Genomic DNA, 22,148 nt, shown 5'->3' with positions numbered 1-22,148 from the left:
GAGGTGCTGCGTGCTCTGGGACCGACTGTGGCGGTGGCCGCTCAGCCCTGGGCGTAACCAGGGCGCCCTGAACCGCAGCACGGAGACCGGGACCAGACTGGCCGGGACTTCTTCACACCCAAACGTTACAAGGCCCTTTCCCGGGGATAACAGCCCGAGCGGCCCACTCGGACTCGGCCGCCCACCTCTCCGCCGCTCCCCGCTCGCCCGGGAAGCCCCACTGCCCCGGCCGCCGCCCCAGGCCGCCTCACCTCGCCCCGCGGCCGCCATCTTGCCCCCGCCCCCCCCCCGCCCTTAGTCCGCCGCGATCCCGGCAGCCTCTCGGCCCCGCGCCGTTCGCGTCCCTTCGGCCATTTTCGTTCCTTCTCCCGAAGGGGCCCGACCGAGCGGCGTTTCCGGAGTTGACAGCCGAACTGCGGCCGAGGCCCGAGAAGCACGTCCGGCAGCGCTCGGGCACTTTCGGACAAGGAGAAGGCGGGGAGCCGAGGCTCGGGAGGATTCGCTCGGGGACGTTCGGCTGAGCTCGGCTCGGCCTCGGGAGGACTCGGCCCTCGTTTGCGGCGGGGACGGCGCACCCTTTGGCGCAAGGTGCTATTTGCGAGGTCGAGCTGCGTCGGAGGTCGGCGAGAGTTTGCCCAGAGCCGGTTGACCTTGTCGGCCGGGGACGGCAGCCAGCTCAGCCTGCCAGGCATTGAGGAAGGCCAGCACAGAGTCGCTCGGAAACCCTCGGACCGGCCTCGGGCCAATTCGGACTGACTCGGGGAGCTTCGCCCCTTCTCGGCTCCGGAGACTTGATCGTCGGCTCGGCTCGATTGGCCCGCTTCGTGCCCGTTCGGCCCCTGTTCGGGCGAGGCGCTTCGGGCGGACTCGGCTCGCCTTCGGGCGGACTCGGCTCGCCGGGCGCCTTTGGGTCGATTCGGGCATCTTCGGCTCCACTCGGCGAGCGTCTTCGGGCGGCCTCGGCGGGACTCGGCGGGCAGCTTGGGACCGCTTCAGTGTCTGCTCGGTTGCGAGCTTCGGCCGGCCTCGGGCGGCCTCGGCCCGGCTCGGCGGGCGCTTCGGGCGGTTCGGACGGCGCCTTCGGGCGGGCTCGGCGGAGTCCGGATGGAGGATTCGGACTCGGCGGCAAAGCAGCTGGGCCTGGCCGAGGCAGCGGCGGTGGCGGCCGCGGCCGCTGTGGCGGCGGCGGCCGCGGCCGCGGCGGGAGGCGACGCGGAGGAGCCGGTGCTCAGCAGGGACGAGGACTCGGAGGAGGACGGCGACTCGGAGGCGGAGCGCGAGACGCGGCGCGTGACGGCCGTGGCGGTGATGGCGGCCGAGCCCGGGCACATGGACATGGGCGCCGAGGCCTTGCCCGGCCCCGACGAGGCCGCCGCCGCCGCCGCCTTCGCAGGCAAGTGCCCGCCGCGCGCCCGGCCTCCCGCGCCCCTGCCCGTGCCCCTGTGCCCGTGGCCCGCTGCACCCACCTGTCCTCGCACCTGTCCTCGCACCTGTGCCCTGTAGTCGGCCCATCCCTGCCTGTCCTTGCACCTGTGCCCTGTGGCTGGCCTGGTCCCTTTCTGTTTTTGCACCTGTCCCCACGGCCAGCCACCTCCTCCTGCCCTCTCTCACCTGTCCACACACCTATCCCACCTGGCTGGCCCATCCCTTCCAGTCCTCACACCTGTGCCCCATGGCTGGCCCACCCCTCCTGCCCACACACCTGTCCCTGGGGCTGGCCTGATCCTACCTGAGGTCACACCTGTCTCCCGTGATCATCTGAGCTCACCTGTCCTTGCACCTGTGGCTTCCTGTCCTCACACCTGTCCCTGTGGCCCCCTTCCCACCTGTCTCCTGTGATTACCTGTGTCCTCCTGTCCTCGCACTCGTCCCCCATGGCCAGCCTACCCACTCCTGCCTGCACACCTGTCCCATGTGGCTGGCCTACTCCCTCCTGCCCTCCCCCTCATGTCCTTGGATCTGTCTTCATGGCCAGGCTGGTCCTTTCCTGTCCTCATACCTGTGCCCCTAGCTGCCTGCCCCCTCCTGCTCGCTCTCCTGTCCTCACACCTGTCCCTGTGTCTGGCCTGATCCTACCTGAGCTCACACCTGTCTCCTGTGATCACCTGAGCCTGCCTGTCCTTGCACCTGTGGCCGGCCCAACTCTTCTGTCCACACACCTGTCCCTGGGGCTGGCCTTTGCCCCCCTGCCCACCCCCTCCTGTCCTCACTCCTGCCCCCCAACCATGACCCACCAGCTCCTTTCCCACACACCTTTCCCATGTGATGGGTCTTCTGCGTCCTGCCCGCACACCTGTCCGCCGCCCCGCCCAGTGCCTGCACTCTTTCCTGAACCTTCTCATCTCCTGGCTCCTGCCCTGCCCTGTCCCTTCTCTCTTCCATCCTGGGAGCTGGGGACACAGGAGCATTAGAAGTGGGCCTGCCCTGGGGGACCCGGGGGCACAGTGGGGGTGTGGGCACCCCACTGTCGGCCAGACGAAGTGCTGAGGGCCAGTCAGGTGTGACCCGAGGCCTGGGGGTGAGCAGGACTGGCCAAGTCAGCTCTCAGCCCGAGGGTGGGCGCAGCTTTGCCATGGCCCAGGTAGGGTCAGCCCTGCACCGGGGGAGGCTGGCCTCGGCTCTTGGGGTTGCCCTCCCCGCCTCTGCCATGCGCCCCCTACCCCCGTCTTGTGGCCTGCCAGGCTTCCCGACGAGGGCCAGCGGGGGCGGCCACGCTCTGTGTCGCTGCCCACAGGGTCTTGCCGCCCGAGTGGTCTCACTGTCGGCTTTAGTGATCTTCAGCGCCCTGGCCGAGGCTGTAAGTGTCCTTTCAGGATAGAGCCATGCCAGCGACCACGTGCTCCTGGAGCTGTGACCCAGGCCGAGAGGCCTCCCTATCCTGCCCAGTGCCCCCCATCCCCTCCCAGCATACCCCGTCTCTGCCCGGTGCCCCCCATCCCGTCTGATGTCCCCCATCCCCTCCCGCTGGCTTCTCACAGCCCCTGAGGACCCCATGGGGACTTGGGCTGTGCTGGTGCCCTCGGAGGGGCATTGTGTTGCACTTGAGGCCATGCCCCCGAGGCCTCTGTGGATTTGGAATTACAGCCCCGACAGCCCCGGGTGAGGGGTGCTTTGCCCTCCTTTGGCAGCCATCAGCCCCTCGTCTGGGTGTGGGGGTGTTGGCAGCACTTGCCTACCTGTGGCCTGGTGAGGGGCGCCCCCAAGTGAGGGGGATTGGAATCGTTCCCTGCTAGACCCTGGTTCGGTGTTGGGATTCAGAGCAGTGGAGTTTTTCTTCAAGCGTTTGTTCTTTTGGCAAACATCTTTCTGACCGCAGAAATGTGATGCATCGTCACGATGTCAGAGAAGCATATTGACGTGGCACGTGTTTTCTGCACGATTCTGTAGTTATGTGTTTGTCAGTGTGAAAAAGTTTGGGAAACGTTTGCTGTGAGTGGCTCTGCCAAGTGGCTTCCAGGCTGAGGTTGCTCTGCAGGCCGGGTCCCCGCCTGGGGCAGCCTCACCTGGGAGGACGGCTTGGGCCGTCACGTCCAGGTGGAGCCTTTGGCCACGTGGTGCACGATGCCCAGCTCAAGTGACTGTCACGCTCGCTGTGCTTGGCGTGAGTGGGGGTGTGGCGGCAACCGCTGTGGCGGACAGGCCTTGTTGGGGCGCTTTGGTAAGAGGGACGCGCAGGACCCCTCCACCTGCCGTGTTTGAGACCTGCATGGCGGACAGCTCTGGGCACGGGGCATTCTAGAGGAAAGGCTCTCCCAAGGCAGTGGTCGGGCCGAGTGGCAGAAGCACCCGGAGCGGGCAGTGACCCAGTGAGGCAGCGTGTGGAGGGCGCTGCAGGAGCAGGGGTGACCACAGCCGGGGCAGCTGGTCCAGTGGCAGCATGGAGGGAGGAGGTGGCTGACCCTCGGAGTCCGCTGACTGCCTGGAGCCCTTGCTGTGCTGTCTGCACGTGGGGGCTGCGCCGTCGGCAGTGGGGTGCAGGGGGCGGGGCGGGGCAGCACCAGAGCCCTGGGCAGGCCAGGGGCCTCCAGGTAGCCTGGCCGAGGCCGTGGTCGTCCACTGGATGGCTGGGAACTGGGGCAGGAAGGGGCGGGCCCAGTGGCGGTGTCTAGAAGGTTCCCTGCCCAGGAAGGAGGGCGAGGGCAGGAACCCCGCTGTGTGACGCTGTCCGTCTGTCTCCGGAGCCCAGCGGTGAAGGACACCAGTCTGACACGTAGGGTTCCCCCAGCCTCTGTGGTTTACGGTTTTCTAGTAAAAGGGAGAGAGAAGCCGGGGGCGGCCTGGCAGGGCCTGGGGGTCTGGCTCGGAGTGACGCAGTGGTGGCGGGGGGGCTGGTGCTCTCCTGGAAGGGGCAGCCGTGGGCAGGGAGCGTACAAACGCTGAGCCGTTCCTGGCGGACGTGCGGAGACCTGCAGGTGGCCGCGCACTGAGGTGTCTTCCATTGCAGAGGTGACCACGGTGACTGTGGCCAACGTGGGTGCCTCCGCAGACAACGTCTTCACCACATCCGTGGCGAACGCCGCGTCCATCTCGGGACACGTCCTGGTAAGCTGCCCCCGGGGTCTGGTCCTAGCGGCTCGGGCTGCTCCGGCTCTCTGTGGCCGCCTGTGGGAGACGCGGCCCCTGGGAGAGCCCTGTGGGTGCCTGCCCCGGCGGGGGAGTGGAGCCGTGCAGCCGGTTCCGGGTGGGGCCAGCGCTGGGAAACGCAGCTCCTGTGGTGCTGATAAAGTCGCCTCCCGGTGTCTGGGCATCCCTCAGAGCAATGGGAGCCCCACAGGCTGCCTGTCCAGTCGGGGCAGAGCCTCAGTGGTCCCGCCTGCCCGGGGCTGGTTCTGCTTTTTCCCGGGGCCGTGGGCCTCCGCCCTCATTTGAGAAGAATCTTCCTGGGCAGTCTCCCCTCGCGCTGCTCTCGAGGCCCTGTCCGCAGCCGTGGAGGTTGTGGGGTGTGGAGCTTGATGGTCAGCGCAGTGCATGGCTTTGGGGTGCTGGATTCTTGGGGCTTTCCCTGTGGATACTCGTGGCCTCACAAGGGCTGGCCCGGTGGGGTGCGGAGGTGCAGGGACCTGCCCGGACCCCGGGGCAGGGGCTGCTGTGGGTTTCTGGGGAGCAGGTGGGCCGAGAGGCAGCCAGCCCGCGTTCTGGTTCTGGACATGCCCTTGGGAGCCACGTGAATGGGTCCCCGGTGTCCCCAGTGTCCCCGGCTGGAGCGGTCCCACCCGGTGGCACCTCCTTTCAGTGGACCGTCTAGCGTGGTGGCCACGAGCTGGCAAGACCTGCAGCCAGAGCAGCCGAGGGACTGGCCCTGGAGCTCATTTGACTTCAGTTAACATGAACGTGAGCAGTTCTGCGTGCTGGTGGCTGGCGCATCCCAGGAAGCCCAGGGTGGGTTGCGCGGCTGTGAGCCCTCCGTGGGTGCGCGCCCTCTGCGAGGCTGTGTCGCTCCCCCTCGGTCCCTTCCCGGGATCTGTGCCCTGGCCCCACAGCTGCGGCGGGAGCCCTGCTTCCTGCTCCTGACGTGACCTGAGCCCTCGCTGTGGCTACATGAGTGTGAAGTGAGCCCTGGGCTCTTTCTCCAGGGGCCCTGCTTGTAGTAAGTGCATTTTGGGTGGAAAGTGCCTGAGTGAAGAGCGACGCCCCATTTCCAGGGGTCATTTTCCCACTGTGAGGGGCTTGGACTCCCAGGGTGGAGGAAACCAGCAGACTTCAACGCTGCTGCCTGCCCACTGCGCTGGTGGGAGGAGGACCGAGCCCGAGGGGAGGGTCACGGTGGGGCCGGCCGGCTGAGGAACTGGGTCTCGGGGGGTCGGACTTGGAGAGGCACAGCCGTCCTTGAGCAGGGGGACCTTGGGGTCTCCTGGAGTGACGGGCCTCGGGGGCCTCCTCTGGACAAGCACGGTGTGTTCCTGGGCAGGAGTCACCCCCATCCTTTGAAGGGATGCTGCTGAAAGCGTCACTTCTCAAATACCAGCTGTGCTTGAACGCAGACGGGACCTCAGGAGGACGCTGCCCCAGCCTCGGCGAGTTTCGGGGACAGTCTGGTCCGAGGCAGACAGCCTCAGCACCAAGCGGCAGGCGCGAGGGTGTGGCTCCAGTCTCCAAAAAGGGCATTTTTCCTGGGGACATTTGCCAGAGCATTCCCAAAGGTCACATCGGTCCCGAGGACTGGCCAAGAGCAGAGACGCGCTCTCAGCCGTGATAGTGCAGTGCGCCGCCGGCCTCGGGTAAACCTTCGCGGACGTCGGTGTGTTCCTCGTGGCGTGGGAGGCACCAGCTGGCTGCATGCAGGGCAGCCGCCGGGCGCTCGTGCCTTGGCCTCTCCTCCGGGCCCCCGCGCCTCCCCAGCAGAGAAGCTGACTGCGGCCCTTCTGCCGTGGCACCTGGACGGGCCCGAGCCCAGCTCGCCTCCTGCTCTGCAGGCTGGACGGAGTGACGCCGTGGGAGGTGACGCCTGCGTGTCCGGCCGCCTACGGGAGCGCCCTGCGTTCCAGCAGGACCGCACATGTTCACTGGTGCAGAACCAGCAGCTCAGACGCCCTCACTGGTGCCACATGTGTGTGCGTGCGTGTGCGTGTGCAAGGGGTCCCTCAGCGCCACAGTAAAGTGCTCCCGACTTCCCCGACTCAAAGGTGATGTTTAAAAATATATACATACACTTTTGAATTAAGGTATAATTTACATACAATAACGTGTGTCTTTCTTAAATGGGAGACAGAGTTTGACCATTATATGAGCCTGTGTAACCACCACCAAAACTAAGATGCCAATCGTATCCGCCAGCCCAGGCAGCTCCCTCGTGCCGGTGCCACTTTTTGACTGTGTCAACGTAGATTCATTTGGCTGTTCTGGAAATTCACGTAAATAGGGTCGTCTCGTGTGCGCCTGCGTCTGGCTCTTTTCACTCAGCATCGTGTGTTTCGAGACCCTTCTGTGTCTGGGCACATCTGGAGACGGCTCTTCTTTCTTGCTGAGTTACATTCCATCGAATGGGCAGGGCCCACTTTCTCTGTGTATTCTCCTATTGAGGGACATTTGGGTCCTTCCAGTTCCGGGCTCCTGGGAAGAAGAGCATGATAAACATTCTTACGCAAAGCTCTGTGTGGACAGAGGTTTTGATTTCTCTTGGCAGGGTTCTCTATGTGGAAGTGATGCGTCAGGGGGTAATGCCTGCTTGACGGTATGAGAAACTGCCAAGGGATCTGCATCTGCAGAGAGTAAGACCTGCAGTTGCTGCACTTGTGTGCCAACGTTCATTTTATTTTAACCATGCTAGTGGGCATGCAGTGGGACACACTGTGGCTTGACTTTGCATTCCCTGGGTAAGTGATGATGTTGAGCACCTGTTCATGTGCTTTGGACAGTTGATATTACCTCTGTGAGGTGCCGGTTGAACTCTTTTGCCCATTTTAAAGACTGGGTTGTTCATCTTTTTCTTGTTGATTTGCAGGCATTTTTTATATATTCTGAACCCACACAAAGGTGACATTCATGATGTAAGAAAAGACTATCTTTTCACTTTGCCTTAGTTGGCTTTTTTTTTATAAACTCAATTTTATTGACATATATTCATATCCATACAACCATCCGTGGTATACAATCAGTTGTTCACAGTACCATTATATAGTTGTGCATTCATGACAATCAATTTTTGAACATTTTCATTACCTCACACAAAAAAGAATTAGAATAAAAGTTAAAGTAAAAAAGAACACCCAAAACATCCCATACCCCCATCCCTCCCTATTATTCATTTACTTTTAGTCCTCATTTTTCTATCCATCTGTCTATACTGTATAAAGGGAGTGGAGCCACAAAGTTTTCACAATCACACAGTCACACAGTGTAAGTTATATAGTTATATAATTGTCTTCAAGAATCAAGGCTACTGGGTTGCAGTTCAACAGCTTCAGGTATTCCCTTCTAGCTCTTCCAATACAATAAAAGCTAAAAAGGGGTATCTGTAGAATGAATAAGAATAACCTCCAGAATGACCTCTCGACTCTATTTGAAATCTCTCAGCCACTGAAACTTTATTTTGTTTCATTTCTCTTCCCCCTTTTGGTCCAGAAGGCTTTCTCAGTCCCATGCTGCCAGGTCCATGCTCATCCGTGAGAGGAATGTCCCACATTGCCAGAGGCATTTACCCCCCTGGAAGTCATGTCCCATGTAGGGGGGAGGGCAGTGAGTTCACCTGCAGAGCTGGCTTAGAGAGAGAGGCCACATCTGAGCAATGAAAGAGTTTCTCTTCGGGAGACTCTTAGGCAAAATCATAAGTAGGCTTAGCCTCTCCTTTGCAGTAACAAGCTTCATAAGGGCAAGTCCCAAGATCGAGAGCTCAGCCTTCTAAATTGGTAGCCCCCAGTGCTTCTGAGAATTTCATTAATTCCCCAGGTGGGGAAATTTAATATTTCCACATTTTCCTCCAGTCCCTCAAGGGGGCTTTGCAAAGACATTTTTATTCTCTACCCAAATTACTCTGGGATATATTGGGGCTTCACACTAACCTGTACAAACCAACCAGATCTCACTCCCTATTCACCATTCCATGTAATTATGTTGTTGGACAAAACTGACCATACAAGTTAAATCATATAGTGTGTTACAAAAAATATAGATTTTGCACCTAAAAAACATCTCTTCCTTTGCTCTCACATAGAAGTTGAAGTTTTAGAAACACCATCACTATCATCCTTTACCCTTTAGCCTGGTTTACCTTAGTCCTAGCTAAGTCCATTTCATTCATATCTCTAACTAAAGTCTGATCTCTTTTTTAAGACTCCATCACATTTGCTGTGTGGGTAATGCTGACTTTCATAGCTGCCAGACTCTGCTCTGAGTCCCAGGTGTCACACAGATACCCGAAGTTCCCGGGACTGACCAGGTTATACACAAAGAGATCAGCATCTCAGAGTTTAGAAATAACCGTTACCACTCAGGAATAGATGTGACTGCTGTGAGAGCTTACAACCTAGGAACCTTTACAGTAAGCCTTCCCCTGATAACCTGTGCTCTCAGACTCGGTTCTCAGCATTTGCACATTATAGTTAGTCCATATTAGTGAGGCATTATAATGTTTTTCCTTCCATTTCTAGTTTATGTCACTCAACATCCTGTCCTCAATGTCCATTCACCTTACAACTTCACTCCTTCTTGTAGCAGCTCAGTGTTCCATTGCGTGCATACACCACAGTTCACCATTCCGTTCATCAGTCGATGTACCCTTAGGCCACCTCCATTCACTGCAAATTGTGAAAACTGACGCCATAAACCCCACTGTGCAAATGTACATTCTTGTCCCTCTTTTCAGTTCTTCCAAGTATATACCCAGTAACTGAGTTGCAGGACCATATGGCAACCCCAGGATTAGCTTCCTGTGGAACCACCACTCTGCCCTCCAGGTGGGCTGCACCATTCTACTTCCCCACCAAGGTGATTAGATGGTTAGGTACATCCCTTCTCCACATTTTCTCCAGCACTTGTATCCCTCTGTTTATTTTTTAGATGGTTTTATTCACACACTTTACATTCCATCCTAAAAAACAATCAATGGTTCCCTGTATAATCACATAGTTATCTATCTATATAAGGATATTTCCATTTCTTCCACAGAGAAAGAGGACGAGGCAAAAAAAAAAAAAAAAAAAAAGGTGAAAAGAAAAGGAAAAAGATGACAACTAAAAAGCAAGAAAAGAAAAAATAAAATATAATAAAACAGACAACAACACCAACACCATGAATCCAATTCTCCTTTATATCCCCCTTTTATAGACATTTAGCTTTGGTATATTACCATTGTTACAATTAATGGAGGCATAATACAATGTTACTGTTAACTATAGACTCTAGTTTGCATTGATTATGTTTTTCTCCTATACTACCCCATTTTTAACACCTTGCAAAGTTGACATCCATTTGTTCTCCCTCATGTAAAAACATATTTGTACATTTAATCACAATCATTGCCCACTCTAGATTTCACTATATTATACAGTCCCAATCTTTATCTATCTTTCCTTCTGGTATCCTGCATGCCCCTAACCTTCCTCTTCATACCAGACTCACAGTCATCTTTGTTACATTATTGTGCTACCATCACCCAATATTGTGCTCCAAACCTCTCTCCCCGCTATTTTCCTATCTGCCTGTCGGGCTCCCTTTAGTATTTCCTGTAGAACAGGTATCTTGTTCACAAACTCTCTGTGTCTGTCTGAAAATGTTTTAAACTTGCCCTCATTTTTGAAGGACAGTTTTGCCAGATATAGAATTTTTGGTTGGTAGTTTTTCTCTTTCAGTATCTTAAATATGTCATATAACTGCCTTCTTGCCATGGTTTCTACTGAGAAATCTGTACATAGTCTTATGAGGCTTCCTTTGTATGTGATGGATTGTGTATTAGTTAGGGTTCTCTAGGGAAACAGAATCAATGAGAGGTGTCTGATTATCAAATTGTAAAAGTGACTCACACAGCTGTAGGTATGCATGAGTCCAAATTCTGTAGAGCAGTCAACAAACTGTCAACTCCAAGGAAGATGTCTGATGAACTCTTCAGGAAATGAACTGGGAACTTCGACAAACTCCTCAGGAAATGCTTCACTGGGCAGCTGAAGAAGTAGTGAAGGTCCTCTATCTGTCTCGCTCATAAGTCTTCAACTGATTAATTGGATTAAATCCAGCCAATTGCAGTCTCTCATTGTGGAAAACACGCCCTTTGGTGAGTCATCAGTCACAGCTGCAGTCAATTGACTGATGATTTAATAAACCAGCCTGCTGGTTTATTAACCAGCCACAAACATCCTCACAGCGATTGTTAGGCCAGTGTTTGCTTGACCAGACAGCTGGGTACTATCACCTGGCCAAGTTGACACATAAATGTAACCATCACAGATTGCTTTTCTCTTGCTGCTTTCAGGATTCTGTCTTTGACATTTGATAATCTGATTATTGAGTGTCCTGGCATAGATCTATTCATATTTATTCTGTTTGGGGTATGCTGTGCTTCTTGCATCTGTAACTTTATGTCTTTCATAAGAGATGGGAAATTGTTGTAGTTTGCTAATGCTGCAGAATGCAAAACACCAGAGATGGATTGGCTTTTATAAAAAGGGGGTTTATTTGGCTACACAGTTACAGTCTTAAGGCCATAAAGTGTCCAAGGTAACACATCAGTAATCGGGTACCTTCACTGGAGGATGGCCAATGGCGTCCAGAAAACCTCTGTTAGCTGGGAAGGTACATGTCTGGCGTCTGCTCCAAAGTTCTGGTTTCAAAATGGCTTTCTCCCAGGACGTTCCTCTCTAGCAAGCTTGCTCCTCTTCAAAACGTCACTCACAGCTGCACTGAGTTCCTTCTGTTATGTCAGCTCATTTATATGGCTCCACTGATCAACTTAAACCCACCCTGGATGGGTGGAGCAACACCTCCATGGAAATTATCCAATCAGAGTCATCACGCACAGCTGGGTGGGGCGCATTCCATAGAAGCACTCGAATTACAATCTGATCAACCCTGATAACTTCTGCCCACACAAGGTTACATCAAAGATAATGGCGTTTGGGGGACATAATACATTCAAACTGGCACAGAAATTTTCAGTGATTATTTCTTCCATTAATGTTTCTGCCTCTTTTCCCTTCTCTTCTCCTTCTGGGACACCCATAACACATACATTCATGTATTTCATGTTGTCATTCAATTCCTGAGACGCTGCTCATATTTTTCCATTCTTTTCCCTGTCTGTTCTTTTATGTGTAGGATTTCAGCTGTCCTGTCCTCCAGTTCATGATTCTTTCCTTCTGCCTTTTAAATCTGCTGTTGTATGTCTCCATTGTGTTTTCCATCTCTTTTATTGTGTCTTTCATTCCCATAAGTTCTGCCAATTGTTTTTTCAAACTTTCACATTCTTCCTTATGTTCGCTAATGTCTTCTTTATATTCTTCATCTCTTTTGCCATTCCTTCCCTCAACTCACTGATTTGATTTTTGAATTGATTTAGCAAATTTGTTTGATTAATAATTAGTTGTTTCAATTCCTGTATCTCAGTTGAAGTGTAAGTTTATTCCTTTGACTGGGCCATAGCTTCATTTTTCCTACTGTGATTTGTAATTTTTTGTTGTCTAGGCGTGTGGTATCCTTGATTACCCCAGTCAGATTTTCCCAGACCAGATGGGCTGAGGTCTCAGGAGGAGGCTGTGTTCAGTATCAGGTTTCCCTGAGGAGCAGGTTGTTGGACTTTCCTGTGAGGCCTCTAGACTCGGTGCTTTTCCTGTCCTGCCCAGCAGGTGGCACTTGTCAGCCTGCAGCTCCCCACTGGTGTGAAGAGGTGTGGCCCCTCTAATTCTCAGTGGATCCTGTCCTGGCCAGGGGCTGAGGGTGTCAGAGCAAAGTTTAAGTTGTTTCTGGGTTGTTTCTTTCCCCCCAGGCCCTGGGGTCTGAATTCTCTGAGGGAAGGCCGCCACTTGAGCTGGACCCCCACCCCCCTTTTCTTGGGGAAGATACACCTTTAGGGAGTTATCTTCTGTACTTGAATTCTTCCTTTATGTCTCTGACTGTGTTAACTCCACTCTTGCCTAGGTCAGTGCTGACAACTGAAAATGCCTGAGGCTTTCTCTAATGAGCTACTTAGGATGAAAGAAAAAAAGAGAAGGAAAAAAGAAAGAAAGCCCCTTTTCAGAGCCAGTCCCTAGTTCTCTGGTTTCGCCAGTCACCTGTTGTTGGTACCCGGTTCTCTGTGCTCCTGTTCCTAGGACACGGCCATTTTCCAGTATTCTGAACTCAGCCAACTCCAAAAGCCTGTTTTTAATTATTTATGTATTTTTTCCATTAGCCCTGCCTCCTCTCTGCTGGGAGGAACCTCAGATTCCTTTCCAGCTTGCTCTGAGTTTATCTGTGCTTGTAACTTGTGTTCAGGAGTCCAGATTGTTAATTAAAACTACAGTTGGAGCTTCATTGAGTTATTTTCCCTGACTCCATGTAACCTGCTTCTTTTTTGCACAGGGAATGTTTCAGCTCAGCCTGCAGTGCCGGTGGGGGTGGGTTGTCAGCTCCACAGTTTGGGGAACTTGACTTTACAGACTGTCAGATGCTGAAGAGAAGGAGAGAGTCCTGAGAGCAGTGAGAGAAAAGTGATTCACCACATACCAGGGAAGCCACATAAGACTAAGCACTGCCTACTTGTCGGGTGCCATGAGAGTGAGAAGGCAGTGGTGTGATATGTTTAAGATTCTGAAAGAGAAAAGTTGTCAGCCAAGAATTCTTTATCCAGGAAAGCTCTCCTTCAAATTGAGGGAGAGTTTAAAATTTTCACAGATAAACAAACACTGAGAGAATTTGTTAACAAGTGATCTCACCTGTAAGAAATACTAAAGGAAGTTCTGTCAGTTGGAAAAAAAGAAGACAGGAGAGAGAGACTTGGAGGAGAGTACAGAAAAGATGATTATCAGTAAAGGTAATTAAAAGGATAAAAAGAGAAAAATACCAGATCTGACAAATAAAAGCCAAGGGAGAAAATGGATGAAGTAAGGACAGCTTTTACAGTAATAACATTGAAAGTTAATGGATTAAACTCCCCAATAAGAAGACACAGATTGGTGGACTGGTTAAAAAAATATGATCCATCTGTATAATGTTTACAAGAGACTCATTTTAGACCCAAAGATGCAAGTAGGTTGACAGTGAATGGATGGAAAAAAGATATTCCATGCAAGCAACATCCAAAAAAAAAGTGGGAGTAGCCAAACTAATATCGGAGAAAATAGACTTAATATACAAAGATGTTATAAGAAACAAGGGAGGACACTACATAATAATAAAAGGGATTGTCCACCAAGAAGAAATAATCATAAATGTTTATGCATTCAGTCAAGATACTCCAAAATACGTGAGGCAAACACTGGCAAAACTGAAGGGAGCAATAGACGTTTTTGCATTAATAGTGGGAGACTTCAACACACCATCTCTTCAAAAGACAGAACAACTAGACAGAAGATCAACAAGGAGATGGTGAACCTAAATACTGTGATAAATGACTTCGACCTAACAGACATATATAGATCATTGCTTCCACAAACACCAGGATATATATTCTTCTCAGGTGCTCATGGATCATTCTCCAGGATAGATCATATGCTGGGGCACAAGACAGGACTTAATAATTTTACAAGGATTAAAATTATTCAAAGCACGTTCTCCAATCCCAATGGAATGAAGTTGGAAATCAATAACCACTAAAGAATCGGAACTTTCACACACATATGGAGGTTAAACAACAGATTCTTAAACAATTGGTGGGTCAAAGAAGAAATTGCAAGAGAAATCAGTAAGAATTGGGAGACTAAAGAAAACAGAAAGCAACATATCAAAACTTATGGGATGCAGCAAAGGCAGTGCTGAGCGGGAAATGTGTAGCTCTAAACAGCTACATTAAAAAGGAAGAAAGAGCTAAAAGCAAAGGCCTAACTGAGCAACTGGAGAAACTAAAGAAAGAGCGGCAAACTAATCCTAAAGCAAATAGAAGAAAAGAAATAACAGATTAGGCTAAGCCAACTTGAAAGGTGAAATCACTGCCCTCCCCCCTACGTGGGATCAGACACCCAGGGGAGTGAATCTCCCTGGCAACGTGGAATATGACTCCCGGGGAGGAATGTAGACCTGGCATTGTGGGACGGAGAACATCTTCTTGACCAAAAGGGGGATGTGAAAGGAAATGAAATAAGCTTCAGTAGCAGAGAGATTCCAAAAGGAGCCGAGAGGTCACTCTGGTGGGCACTCTTACGCACACTTTAGACAACCCTTTTTAGGTTCTAAAGAATCGGGGTAGCTGGTGGTGGATACCTGAAACTATCAAACTACAACCCAGAACCCCATGAATCTCGAAGATAGTTGTATAAAAATGTGGCTTATGAGGGGTGACAATGGGATTGGGAAAGCCATAAAGACCACACTCCACTTTGTCTAGTTTATGGATGGATGAGTAGAAAAATAGGGGAAGGAAACAAACAGACAAAGGTACCCAGTGTTCTTTTTTACTTCAATTGCTCTTTTTCACTCTAATTATTATTCTTGTTATTTTTGTGTGTGTGCTAATGAAGGTGTCAGGGATTGATTTAGGTGATGAATGTACAACTATGTAATGGTACTGTGAACAATCAAATGTACGATTTGTTTTGTATGACTGCGTGGTATGTGAATATATCTCAGTAAAATGAAGATTAAAAAAAAAAGAAATAACAGATTAAAGTAGAAATAAATGAATTGGAGAACAACAACAACAACAAAACAGTAGAGAGGATCAATAAAACCACCAGTTTGTTCTTTGAAAAGAGCAACAAGATGGACAAACACTTCACTAGAATGACAAAGTCAAAAAGAGAGAAGATGCAAATAAACAAAATCAGAAATGAGAGGGGGGTCATGAACAAGGATCCTGAAGAAATTAAAAAGCTCATATGAGGATACTACATACAACTGGATGCCAACAAACTAGACAACTTAGATGAAATGGAAAATTTCTTAGAAACACACAAACACCCTATACTGACTTGAGAAGAAATAGAAGACCTCAACAACCAATCACAAGTAAAGATATTCGGTCAGTCATCAACAGGCTTCCTACAAATAAAAAGTCCAGGGCCAGATGGCTTCACAGGAGAATTTTATCAAACATTCCAAGAAGAATTGACACCATTTCTGCCCAAACTCTTACAAAAATAGAAGAAAAGGGAGCCCTACCTAACTCATTCTATGAAGTTATCACTCTAATACCAAAACTTAATAAAGATGCTATAAGAAAGAAACACTACAGGCCAATCTCCCTAATGAATATGGATGCAAAAATCCTTAACAAAGTACTTGCAAGTCAAATCCAATGGCACTTTGAAAGAATTATACACCACTGTCGAGTGGGATTTATTCCACACACACAAGGATGGTTCAATACAAGAAAGCCAATCAATTAACCACATTAACAAATTGAAAGGAAAAAAAAACCACACGATCATCTCGATTGAAGCTAAAAAGGCATACAACAAAATTCAGCATCCTTTCTTGATAAAAACACTTCAAAAGATAGGAATTGAAGGAAACTTCCTTAATATGATAAAGGGCATTGTATTAGGGTTCTCTAGGGAAACAGAATCAACAAGAGATATCTATAAATATAAGATTTATAAAAATGTCTCATGCAGCTGTGGGGATGCACGAGTCCAGATTCCATAGGGCAGGCAGCAAACCGGGAACTCCAGTGAAAATGTCCGATGAGCTCCTCAGGAAATGAACTGGCAACTTTGATGAACTCCTCAGGAAACGCTTCGCTGGTCAGCAGCAGAAGAAGGGAAGGTCCTTTATCTGTCGCGCTTAAAAGTCTTTGATTGGATTAAATCCAGCTGACTGCATTCTCTCATTGTGGAAGACACGCCCTTCATTGATGTCATCAGTCACAGCTGCAGCCAATTGACTGATGATTTAATAAACCAGTATTCTGGTTTATTAGCCAGCCAAAAATGTTCTCACAGTAATGGTTAGGCCAGTGCTTGCTTGACCAGAACCTGGGTACGTCACCTGGCCAAGTTGACACATGAACATAACCATCAAAGGCACATATGAAAGATCGACAGCCAACATCATACTCAGTGGTGAGAGACTGAAAGCCTTCCCTCTGAGATCAGGGATGAGACAAGGATGCCCACTGTCACCACTGCTATTCAACATTGTGCTAGAGGTTCTTGCAACAGCAGTTAGCCAAGAAAAAGAGATAAAAGGCATCCGTATTGGAAAGGAAGAAGTAAAACTCTCATTATTTGCAGATGACATGATCCTATATTTGGAAAATCCTGAGAAATCTACAACAAAGCTACTTGAGCCAATAAATTCAGCAAAGCGTTGGGATACAAGAACAATGCGCAAAAATCAGTAATGCTTCTATACACTAGTAATGATCTAATCAAGGAGGCAATTAAGAAAAAAATTCCATTCATAGTATCAACTAAAAGTATCAAGAAATCTAGGGATAAACTTAACCAAGGATGTAAAGGACCTGTACTCAGAAAACTGCAAAACATTGCTTAAAGAAATCAGTGAAGACCTAAATAGGTGGAAAGACATTCTGTGTTCATGGATAGGAAGGCTAAATGTCGTTAAGATGTCAGTGCTACCCAAATTGATCTACAGATTCAATGCAATGCCAATCAAAATTCCAACAATCTACTTTGCAGAATTGGAAAGTTAGTTATCAAATTTATCTGGAAGGGAAAGGGGCCTCGAATAGCCAAATATGTCTTGAAAAGGAAGAATGAAGTGGGAGGTATCATACTTCCTGACTTTAAAGCTTATTATAAAATTAAAAAAAAAAAACAAAACAGACAGTAGAGCTTATATTATAAAGCCACAGTGGTCAGAACAGCATGGTACTTTCACAAGATAGACATATTAATCAATAGAATTGAGAGTTCAAAAACAGACCTCCAGATCTATGGTCATTTGATTTTTGACAAGGCCCGCTAATGCACTGAACTGGGACAGAACAGTCTCTTCAATAAATGGTGCTTGGAGAACTGGATATCCATATCCAAAGGAATCCCTACCTCACACCCTATTAGAAAATTAACTCAGAGTGAATCAAAGACCTAAATGTAAGAGCAAGTACCATAAAACTCCTAGAAGAAAATATAGGGAAACATCTTCAAGAGTTAGTGATAGGAGGTAGCTTCTTAGACCTTACACACAAAGCACGGGCAACGAAAGGAAAAATAGATAAAGGGAAGTCCTCAAGATTAAACACTTCTGTGCTTCAGAGGACTTTGTCGAAAGGGTGAAAAGGCAACCACCTCCATCGGAGAGACTATTGGGTAACCATAGATCTGATAAGGGTTTGATATCTAGCTTATAAAAAGAAATCCTACAACTCAACAATAAAAAGACAAACCAGTTATAAAATGGGCAAGAGATATGATTAGACATTTCTCCAAAGAAGAAATACAAATGACTAAAAAGCACACGAAAAGATGTTCATCTTCATTAGCTATTGAAATGCAAATGCAAAAATGCAAATCACAATGAGATATCGTTTCACATCTGTAAGAATGCCTGCTAATAAACAGGAAACTACTAGTGTTGGAGAGGATGTGGAGAAATAGGAATACTTATTCGCTGCTGGTGGGAGTATAAAATGGTACAGCCACCATGGAAGACAGTTTGGCAATTCCTCAGAAAACTAAATATTGAGTTGCCATATGACTCAGCAATTTCACTATTTGGTACATACCCAGAAGATCTGAAAGCAGTGACACAGACAGGCATTTGCACACTGATGTTCATAGTGGCATTGTTCACAATTGCCAAGAGATGGAAACAATCCACATGCCCATCAACAGATGAGTGGATAAACAACAGATGTGCTGGTATGACTCTGTTTTGTACCCCCAGAAAAGCCTGTGTTCTTTAATCCAGTCTTGTGGGGGAAGTGTTGTTGGGTGGGACCTCCCGATAGGTTGTTTCCGTGGAGATGTGATCCTGCCTGTTCAAGGTGGGTCTTAATTCCACTTGCTGGAGTCCTTTAAGGGAGAGATGTTTGGAGAGAGCTCAGAGCCGAGAGTGTTTAGAGAAGCTAAGAAAGAAAATGCCTGAGAGAAAGCCACTTTGGAACCAGAGCCCCGGAGAAGAAGGACCGGCAGACGTCTCCGTGTCCCTTCCCGTGTGACAGAGGAGCCCCGGATGCCAGCAACCTTTCCTCGGAGAAGGCATCCACCTCTCAGTGCGTTAATTTGGTCACTTTCGTGGCCTTAGAACTATAAATTTGTAACCAATAAATTCCCATTGAAAAAGCCAAACCATTTCTGGTATTTTGCATTCTGGTGGTGGTAGCAAACTGAAACAACACGCAATGGGATGGAATATTATGCAGCAATAAGAAGAAATGAGGTCCTGAAGCAGGTGACAACATGGATGAATCCTGAGGACAGTGCTGAGTGAAATGTCAGACACAAAAGGACAGATGTTGTGTATTTCACTAATATGAACCAACTGGCATATGTCAACCCAGAGTCTTCAAATGCAGACTATAGGATACCTAGAAATAAAGTTAGAGAAGGGGGAGTGGTGACCTAATATGTTCAGAATGTATAACGAGGTTGATCTTCAAACGCTTGGAAGTGGATATGGGGTGGGGGTAGCTCATTGGTGGGAATATAAGGGACGTAGTGAATTTGTTTGAAAGGACTTTTTAGGGTCATGTATATCATGGATTAACACTGTAAATTTAAATAAGTACTTGCATGAACTGGTACAAATGTACAACACTGGAACAAAGAGTTAAAATAGAGTGGGATGTGGGGGGAAACACCTGTTGCAAGCTACGGACTATAGTTAACGTAATTCCTTAAAATTCTTTCATCGACAGTCACTGGTGTGCCATACCAATACTGGGGCAGATAAGGGACGTGGGGTGCTTTGTGCTTTCTTTCTGTGTGTCTATCTAATAATTTTGTGCTTTCTTTCTGTGTGTCTATCTAATAATTTTCTTTTTGGAGTAAAGAAAATGGTCTGAAAGTGAGTGTGATGATGGTTGCACAACTAAGTGATGATATTGGGGGATACTGATCGTATAATTTGGATGGAATATATGAAAAATAAATATCTCAATAAAATCTGCAAAAAAATGAGTCAATGCTTTTTCCTTAGGACTCCTTGGAAATTCATCTGATTTTCATATGTTTGGCATATAAATAAAGATTTCTGCTTATTTAAAAAAAAAAAAAAAGTGCTCCGGATGGGGCCTGGGGGCGAGTGGGATCCTGCCCTGGGCTGTTGCTGTGATTCCGAGCTGGTGTCTCGGTGACCCGCCCTGAGACCCGTGACCCTGCCGGAGCTGCTCCCCTGGAAGGTGGGGCTCTCCCGGTTTGTCCGCTGTGTCAGGGAGCCCTAGTGCAAGTTGCTTTTATGCGTCACTGCGTGCAGTCTGTTAGGGGCTCCCGGACTGGGCTTTGTCCTTTCTTGTCCTTGGCTTGTCTTCTAGAGACACCTTTGAAAAGGGTGTGTGAGACCTGGGTGAGCTGCCCCTTTTGTGGTGATAAGCAGTGAATGAGAACTCTGAGGTGCCTCCTCCTGCGGAATAAAATAGCCATGCCTCGGGGCTGTCGGTGTGGTGGATTTAAGGGGGACTTTCTCTCCTAGTCTGGCAGGACGGCCCTTCAGATCGGGGACAGTCTGAACACGGAGAAGGCCACTCTGATTGTCGTCCACACGGACGGGAGCATCGTGGAGACCACCGGGCTGAAGGGGCCGACTGCGCCTCTCTCTCCAGGTACCAGAACATTCCCTGTCCCCAGGCTTTCTGGAGCAACACACGCGTGAGCATGTGTACTTTATTCTGCCTTTTTTTTTTTTAAGGTAAATTTGGAATATCATCAAATATTACTAAATTTAAGTAGAAAAAGAGGAATTTTCCAGGCTGAGTTAAAAGAGTTCTGTGTGTGTGTGTTGGGGGGCAGTTTTCCTTCAGCTCCTCAACCCTGAAACTGAAGGGAACACAGGTGAAATCGGTGCAGTCTGTGAGCACTTTGGGGCTCCAGCTCTGGGATCAGGCTGTCTCGCACTCCCCGAGTTGCTGTGGAATGCACTCAGTGTTTCTTATTTTCCAAATACCTTCTTTGCCCCAGGTCCGCAGTCTCCTCCGACTCCTCTGGCTCCCGGCCAGGAAAAGGGCGGGACCAAGTACAACTGGGACCCGTCGGTGTACGACAGCGAGCTCCCCGTCCGCTGCCGGAACATCAGCGGCACCCTCTTCAAGAGCAGGCTCGGCTCCGGTGAGAACGCGCCCGCAGGCCCCTGCGCCTCGGGACTGAGATGCTGTGTTCCTTTCTGTCATCCCTGCAATGAATTTGGGGCAAAGGCAGACTGTAATGATTCTTAAAACTAGTTTAAAAGACAGAAGATGTGAGGAACACACAGCACGTCTGACCTGGAGCTGAGGCGGTGGGACCGTGTGGGGCAGGGATGGTTGGAGAGTGATTCCAGAGGGAAAATCGGTGAAACGTGGCCCATTGGACGGGAAGGAAGCCAGGGAGGGGTGCCGGAGCACACGCCCCAGCTTCCGGGTCAGCGTGGCGCCTTGGGGTGAGGGTTCAGCAGCAGCAGGCGTGTGGCCAGGTGGGAGTGTCACTGAGTGTGAGGTGACGGCGGGAGTGGAGGTATCACGCGGCCAGGGAAGCACAGTCTGCAAACCCAGAGTCCGATGGAGGCTTGGGGGTCGGCGGGAGAGCACACAGACCCTGGACGGAGAGCAGCCCGGGGAGGGCGGGCATCCACCAGACAGGAGCCTGCCTGGCGCTGGCGACTGGCTGGTTTGGTGTACAGGTTCACGGACACTGATGGCCTGCCCCATTGTCATTTTAGGGGGCCGGGGACGCTGCATTAAGCAGGGCGAGAGCTGGTACAGTCCTACTGAGTTCGAGGCCATGGCAGGAAGGGCCAGCAGCAAGGACTGGAAGAGAAGCATTCGCTACGCAGGGAGACCCCTGCAGTGCCTCATCCAGGTATCCCCACCTGGGCAGGTGAAGGTTTAAGGTGGCAGCACCAGCCAGTTCCAGAAGGTGCGGCAGCAGGCCCAGGGCCAGCCAGGCTGCTTCGAACCCCACGGCCAGCTGGGTGGCCCCGGCAAGGGACTGACCCGTCCTGTCTCCATGTCTGGACCTTTAAAATGCGGCCGGTGAGGGCGTCTGCCCACAGGGTGGCCGCGAGTGCGTCTGTCCACATGGGGTGGCCATGAGGCTGTCTGTCCACGGGGTAGCTGTTATCTGCCCATGGGGTGGCTGCGAGGGCTGCTGACAGTAAAGCTCTGAGAACTGCACTCGGCAGAGGCAGGGAAGGTTCAATGCAGAAATGGGGGTCATGGCGCTGGCGTGAGGTCCAGGTAAGCTGGTGTGATTCTGCTTCAGTTTACTCACAGAAAGTGGGACTCATCAATTCCCGTTTCCATTTCAACTTGACAGAGAAATGATGGGTGTTGAGTCTCTTGGCTCCTTAGATGGAGATGGGTAGAGGCTGCTGTCTGTGATGGCATCAACAGAGAAGTATGAAAAAGAAAAGGTTCTGGAAATTACTGTACTTTGTGTTACCCAACTTTTTTATCTCTATGAATGGTGTATGAGTGGTACAACTAGTTG

General features: G+C 50.2%; 2 protein-coding genes across 9 annotated transcripts in view; one reads left to right on the top strand and one right to left on the bottom strand.

Moving 5' to 3' along the window:
* Window positions 1-274, bottom strand: part of LOC119535725 (epidermal growth factor receptor kinase substrate 8-like protein 2) — a 28,027-nt gene extending 27,753 nt beyond the window's left edge. Inside the window, exon 1 of one of the 2 annotated variants that reach the window (XM_037838038.1) lies at window positions 252-274. In XM_037838038.1, the coding sequence (XP_037693966.1) occupies window positions 252-270 (19 nt within the window). In that variant the 5' untranslated portion in view covers window positions 271-274. The remainder of the gene's footprint in view (window positions 1-251) is intronic. The other variant, XM_037838035.1, reaches the window with a different exon arrangement.
* A 703-nt stretch (window positions 275-977) lies between these two features.
* Window positions 978-22,148, top strand: part of DEAF1 (DEAF1 transcription factor) — a 63,836-nt gene continuing 42,665 nt past the window's right edge. For 4 of the 7 annotated variants that reach the window (XM_037838044.1, XM_037838043.1, XM_037838042.1 and 1 more), the window contains exons 1-5: window positions 978-1,393; window positions 4,445-4,542; window positions 20,158-20,287; window positions 20,643-20,789; window positions 21,379-21,518. In XM_037838044.1, coding sequence (XP_037693972.1) covers window positions 1,105-1,393; window positions 4,445-4,542; window positions 20,158-20,287; window positions 20,643-20,789; window positions 21,379-21,518 — 804 coding nt within the window. In that variant the 5' untranslated portion in view covers window positions 978-1,104. The remainder of the gene's footprint in view (window positions 1,394-4,444; window positions 4,543-20,157; window positions 20,288-20,642; window positions 20,790-21,378; window positions 21,519-22,148) is intronic. The other 3 variants (XM_037838041.1, XM_037838040.1, XM_037838039.1) reach the window with 2 other exon arrangements.

The sequence above is a fragment of the Choloepus didactylus genome, chromosome 6, assembly GCF_015220235.1.
Source record: "Choloepus didactylus isolate mChoDid1 chromosome 6, mChoDid1.pri, whole genome shotgun sequence".
NCBI classification, from domain to species: domain Eukaryota; kingdom Metazoa; phylum Chordata; class Mammalia; order Pilosa; family Megalonychidae; genus Choloepus; species Choloepus didactylus.
This window is presented reverse-complemented; position numbering and strand designations above follow the sequence as displayed.